Raw genomic sequence first — 6,691 nt, 5'->3', positions numbered from 1 at the left:
AAAGGAAGAAAGAAATGTATAATAAATATAAAAAGAGGCCATGAATTTGAAAGAGTGGGGGTTATGTTACAGGTTTGTGGGAGAAGGTGGAGAGAAGAAATTATGTAACTACAGTTTAATAAAGATAAAAATAAATTTAAGCCTGCTGGTGGTGGCACACTCCTTTAATCCCAGCACCAGAAAAGCAGAAATAGGAGGATCTCTGTGAGTTTGAAGCCAACCTGGTATAAAAAGTGAGTTCTAGGACAGCCAGGGCTGTTCATGGAGAAGTTCTGTCTGGAACGCCCTTCCAATAAACATACAAAGAAATTTAAAAATGGGTGATATAAAATGAATACCATGCACCTATCTAATCTCCCAAATTGAAACTCTAGAAACCCTTTCCAGTCTTCCTTTTCTATCCCAAGTGCCAATATGTTATGGAGACCTGTTGATCATACTTTTCTGAAGATGTCTCAATGCCAACCCTCTTTTCTCCATTCCAATGCCACCACCATCCTACTATGGGCCACTCCCCTTAGCCTGAACTACATTTTCTCTCCCCTCCAAACCATTCTTCACACTACTGTTAGCAAATTTTAAAATTTTTATTACAAAAATTATACACACTAAAAAATGCAAATGCTACAGAAATAAAAACAGAATACTCAGTATACATAAACCAAATAAACCACCTCTTCTCCATTCCCATCCACAGAGGTTCATTGTTAACAATATAACATATACTCTTTCACATCTTCTCCTCTGCATATACAAGTATATACAAAAATATCATATACATTTAGTTTTTGACTCTTACACAAATGGGATCATAAAAGTCTGTAGTTTGACTCAATTTCTGTCTTCGTTCAATATTCAGAAGTTTTCGGAAACAAATCTAATGTACTTCTCTAGACTTCATTTCCTTAAGTAAAAAAATTCACTCACTGGTATCAAATGAAAATCTCTCTCTCTCCCTCTTTTGGTTTTTCAAGACAGGGTTTCTCTGTGTAGCCATGGCTGTCCTGGAACTCACTCTGTAGACCAGGCTGGCCTTGAACTCAGAGATCCACCTGCCTCTGCCTCCCAAGTGCTAGGATTAAAGGCAAGCGCCACCACTGCCCGGCTCAAATGAAAGCTCTTGAAGATATGATTCCTGTCCGTCTTTCAGTGTCATGTCTAGTCATTCCAGCATCCTATCTGAAACAAGGCAGGTACAAACAAGTCATATCTAGAATTTGAACTTTTCCTTTCATGTTAACACCCTGCCTGGACTTTCTGAGCTGGTACACTCCTACCAATGACTTCTTCAACAACCAGCTTTCAGGTAGTCTCTGGAAGACTTCTCTGCTTTTCCACACATGATCTTCTCCATTTTCTTTATATTTTATAGCTAAGCATCTAATTGTATTTGTCTTACAGTTCTAATGATTTATAAATATGGTTTGAATTCCACTCTCCCTCCCCCAACTTGATGATGAGTTCTTATTTTACCTTTGCACTCCAAGGATTTAGTAAAGTACTTAGCATGGAACAGATACACAGTAACATATCTGTTGGGATTCCATGGTTTTAAGAACATTTACTGATTGGCTACTTTTGCATAGAACCATATCCTAAGCATAAAAGAAACAAAAGATAGTCTTTGCCCTAAGAAACTTACCATTTTTCTATTATTTTTTCCTGGGGCAGGGGAGAGCACACTCATACAATCCCTATCATTTTGGATACACAGGCTGTTTCAAAGATTTATAGCTATGTCTCTGTAATCTATTTAGGAACAAGGCTTTGTATATCCAAGTAAGTAATACATGAACAAACAGCTTGTCCAATATATTTATATTTTAAGTGTGGCACAGAGCCAGACCATCAGTAACTAATTCTCTATTTCAGCAGAGGTTTGTTTTTTTTAACCTATTCCAGCCTGCAAATTAGAAAGTGAAATGGTGCCATGTTTATACACCAAGAACAATAAATGGCATAAAAGAGTGTAATGGGGAAGAGTGAGTCTGCTCTCTCTTCTTGGTAGTGGTACGGGGAAAGAACCTGCTACTCTAGAATCTGGAGAGATGACTACTATTTACCTATTACTAAAGCTAAGGTAGTAATCTGATCACATCATTTGTCAATATATACATATAAATAAGCTAGGGGAAAGGCAATAGACCTAGGCTGATTTAAGAGGCTTAAGAGAAGCCTCATTCATCAGAGTCCAAGTCACTGTCTCCAGCAATGGAGTGGAAATCCTCACTGTCCTCCTCGTCCTCAGACAGGTGGACCTGGCTTAGCACGCTGGGCCCAGAGCGCTGCTCTTCCTCATCTTCTTCCTCCTCTGATACCTCATACCCACCGATGCTGCTGAAGCTTGTATCCTGGGTATTCGACTTGGGATCAGGTTCTTCATAGCTCCCATAACTGAGAAGAGAAACGACATCTCTCAAGCTTGGGTACCACCCACTAGCTGACCATTCCCATGCTTTGTACTGCCAAGGGATTAGCTCATCTCACCCTCCTCAAGACACTAAAATAATGGGTTTTTGACTGTTCCACATGCCCCTAAGAAAAAAATGATCCAGTTGAAAACACATCAACTTCTTGACTTCATACACAAGAACCTGAAATAAACTGCCTGACACTGACCAACTATAACACACACTACCAGTTACAAGACCACAAATGCTGTCAAGTCCTACTGTTTCATTTGGTACTTAGTTTCACTCATCTATGCATCCAAATTTGGGTAGCAGTCTTGAATAACCTAACATATCTTGCCTCTAATACCTCCTTTCTACTCCTGCTCTGTCTGCTATCACTTAGTCCTGTGTTAACTTCCCTGGCCTGCACTACTGAAATAAGTCTTCGTGGCCCTGGTATTGAACTCCTTCAATTAATTCTTCACACTTCTGTTAGAATGTTCTATTTTCTGTTTGTTTACTCTAATTTTATTTCTGAAAAAAAATTACAAAAGCACATTCACTGTTAAAGAAATTAGAATATACAATAGGGAAAAAAGGGAGGGGAATCAGCAATATCTCACCATGCAGAGAATTTTTTTGGCAGAGATATTTTTATATACGTCCTATTTTTCTATGTATTTAGGATACTTAAGTATTTAAAAATAAAATGCTGGAGGCTGGGTGGTGGCCACACATGCCTTTAATCCCAGTACTTGGGAGGATCCCTGAGAGTTCAAGGCCAGCCTGGTCTACAAGAGCTAGGTCCAGGACAGGCTCTAAAGCTACAGAGAAACCCTGTCTCGAAAAACCAAAAAAAAAAAAAAAAAATGTGCACAGGTGAGCATCACCACACCCAGCAGTTTTGTTTGTTTTTGGATAGAGCCTCAATACATAGCCCAGGTTTGTGAGTTTTTTCTTTTTGACAGAGGGTTTTACTGGTCTGGACCTCCCTTTACATACCAGCCTGGTCTTGAATTCAGAGATCCACCTGCCCCTTTTAAGGCCTGCACCACCACAGCTGGCTAACCTTGAATTTAGGATCTTCCTTATCTCATGCTCTTACTACTGAGATTACAGAAGTGTGCCAGCATAGTCTACAACTTCCTTTTACTGAAAGTATGGACCCCTAACAGAACAAAATCCAAATGCCTTGGCATGCCATTTATGGTCCTCTACAATATAGGCTCTTGCTATTTCAAAAGTTTTAATTTCCCAACCAACACCATTTACTCTTTTTTAAAAAAAATATTTATTTATTTAGTATACAGTATTCTGTCTGCATGTATGCCTGCAGGCCAGAAGAGGGCACCAGACCTCATTACAGATGGCTATGAGCCACCATGTGGTTGCTGGGAATTGAACTCGGGACCTCTGGAAGAGCAGGCAATGCTCTTAACCACTGAGCCATCTCTCCAGCCCCCACCATTTACTCTTGAACACACTTTATGTTGTATTTCTGTGCCTCTGACATATTTCATCTGTCAGAGTCCTATCCTCCTTGCTGTCACTATATATGCTTAGCAGACTCCTAGCCATCCTTTAATGCATAGTTCAAATTCTTCTATGTGAAATTGACCCTGATTACTTAAAAGCTTTTTAGGGATACCTCAGTATTCTGTTCTTATGAACCCCCTCCCCCCCAAGACAGGGTTTCTCCCTGTAGCCTTGGAGCCTGTCCTGGAACTAGCTCTTGTAGACCAGGCTGCCTCAAACTCACAGAGATCTGCCTGCCTCTGCCTCCCGAGTGCTGGGATTAAAGGCGTGTGCCACCACCGCCCGGCCTGTTCTTAGGAATTTATGACACTGAATCTGTAATGATTTGTTAAATACAGAGCTCTTCAAGGGCAGACTATATCTTATTCATCTATGTATTCCCAGGGCCAAAGTAGAGGTGCTCAGGGAATGTTTGACAGAAGACAGCTATCTGATGTTAGGCCCTTTGTCACCACAGCTAGGAAATGATGCCAGAGCCCAGTAGCATATTGCTGTCCATTACCTGATGTTGCTATCCTCCAAACCATGGGAAGCTTCTCCACCATCTCCCTCATAGGACATCATGCTTTCTTCATTTTCCATGCCCATCCTTGTAGTCTCTTGAAGCACATGGGGCTGTTTGGGTCTTATAGTGCCAGATTCCACATCAGAGTCACTTCCACTTTCACTTAGCTGAATAGCTGTAAAAAGACAGATTGTAGTTCATTAAGAGACAAGCTTGATGAACTAGAGGTATGGCTCAGTGCCAGAGTGTTTGCCTCAAATGTATTAGATTGTATGCATTGAGCCATAGCACCAGAATAACAAAACAAGAGCAAGAGAAAGAAAAATTCTTGTCAGAATTAGCATCTTTAGACTAGTATTCAAAACTAGTCTATATAGACTTTGTGCCTATAGTCCTCACCTCTCAGGCCTTTCTTTCTTTTTTTGAGACAGGTTTCTCTGTAGCTTTGGAACCTGTCCTGGAACTCGCTCTGCAGAGCAGGCTGGCCTTAAACTCACATAGATCTGCCTGCTTTCTGCTTCCTGGGTGCTGGGATTAAAGGCATGTACGTACCATTATTGCCTAGCAAAATTATTTTTCTTAATTTTCCTTTCCTTTTTCCAAACACAACCCTTCAAAGCTGCTACTTGGGCACTGCCTTTTCTACTGTTACCTTTATGCCCCTGTGTCTATTCATCTTCATTTCTCCTTAGGCTAATGGACATGATCATCCTGAATGTATGTTCAGTACTCTCATGTCTACTAATATAACTCCAATAAAAGACAGATTTTTTTTAAAAATCTTTATTTATTTATTATGTATACAATATTCTGTCTGCGTGTATTCCTGCAGGCCAGAAGAGGGCACCAGACCTCATAACAGATGGTTGTGAGCCACCATGTGGTTGCCGGGAATTGAACTCAGGACCTTTAGAAGAGCAGGCAATGCTCTTAATCGCTGAGCCATCTCTCCAGCCCAAGAGACAGATTTTTTTAAACTAGCACACAATAAGTAGCAAGTAGGTTCCTGTTCAGTCCTGAGGGCAAAACAGTGAGCTATATAGAAACAGAAGCAAAGGAGCAAAAACTCACCAGAAAAAGGGTTATCTCCTTCTTCATCACTCCCAGCATCTTCCTCATCATCTTCTCCTTCAGACATAAGCAAATCTTCATACAGAACACTGGCCTGAGGCTGTTGTACAGTTCCTTCCTCTTCATCTGCAAGATCACCATCTCCTTCTTCACCTTCCTAAACAAGTTCAAGTGGCAGCCATTATCGACTAACTAAGAGACCAGAATACCTTTTTTCCCCTGCATCCCATTTGCTGCCTCACAAGAAGTTAAATAATTATAGTAGGTGGATTTGTCTAGCTCATTCTATAGTTTAAAGTCAGACTGAGACTCACTATGGAGAAACTCTATGATATCACCTTAGGATTTGGCCTGCCCTGTACTACTGGGGCTCCTGTCATATAAATGTATAATGTAACCATAAGCTTTCTGTAAGCATACTCACTGGGGCTGGAGTCTTAGGTTTCCCATCCTCCTCATACCCTTCAATATCTACACCAGATTCTTCCTTGCCCAGCCTACCTCAGCCCTGGCGAATCTGAGTAAGTAACACAAATAACACATCATTGAGGGATGTGCTTATAGGAGTTAACCAAGGTTTTTTTTTTACCTAGGACAAATGCTCTGTCCTGATGTCACAGCCAACCCTACTGCTAGTGGAGGCTGTTTATATAGCTCAAGGCATGTGCATATTCCCCAATCATTTTTTGGAAATAATGGACAGGGCAAGAAAACCAAAGAATAGGAAAAGTTTTTGGTTCACTCTTAACTGTCAATAGAGGTAATGCTTCCTTTCTAACTCAAGCTTTTGAGATAGAAAATCCTTCTGGGTTTTGCACTCTTTCATGGAACCTTGAGAACCAACTTCAGACGGAAAGTACGCTTTGATACCTCAGGCAAAAGCCAATTAAAAATTATACATAATTTTAATTTATAACTCATAAGATGCACAAAATAGGAAGCCAATTGTTGTGAACACTGTCTCTGAATGCAGATGGTCTTTTTAGTCAGTTACCTATTAGGTTGCTCCGATGCCTTACCTACTTTCCCTAAAGTTCTATTGTGCTTAATTCTGCCAACCATGCCCCAGAAATCAAATTTCAAAGCCTTGTTTTCAGGGCCAAAGGGTCTAGTCGTCCTTCATGTGTGCATGGTATCAGTCCATCCCTCCAAATCCACCCACCAATCAGACCACCAATCTCACAAA

General features: G+C 40.6%; 1 protein-coding gene across 8 annotated transcripts in view; it reads right to left on the bottom strand.

The window, feature by feature from the left end:
* Nucleotides 1-568: 568 nt before the first annotated feature.
* The window catches only part of Taf1 (TATA-box binding protein associated factor 1), a 69,293-nt gene continuing 63,170 nt past the window's right edge, over nt 569-6,691 (bottom strand). For 7 of the 8 annotated variants that reach the window (XM_038316584.1, XM_038316586.1, XM_038316587.1 and 4 more), the window contains 3 exons: nt 5,506-5,662; nt 4,432-4,609; nt 569-2,394 (listed from right to left, as the gene is read on the bottom strand). In XM_038316584.1, coding sequence (XP_038172512.1) covers nt 2,178-2,394; nt 4,432-4,609; nt 5,506-5,662 — 552 coding nt within the window. In that variant the 3' untranslated portion in view covers nt 569-2,177. The remainder of the gene's footprint in view (nt 2,395-4,431; nt 4,610-5,505; nt 5,663-6,691) is intronic. The other variant, XM_038316592.1, reaches the window with a different exon arrangement.

This window comes from Arvicola amphibius, chromosome X (assembly GCF_903992535.2).
Source record: "Arvicola amphibius chromosome X, mArvAmp1.2, whole genome shotgun sequence".
Lineage (NCBI taxonomy): Eukaryota > Metazoa > Chordata > Mammalia > Rodentia > Cricetidae > Arvicola > Arvicola amphibius.
The sequence above is the reverse complement of the archived record's forward strand: the minus strand, read 5'-3'. Positions and strand labels throughout refer to the sequence as shown.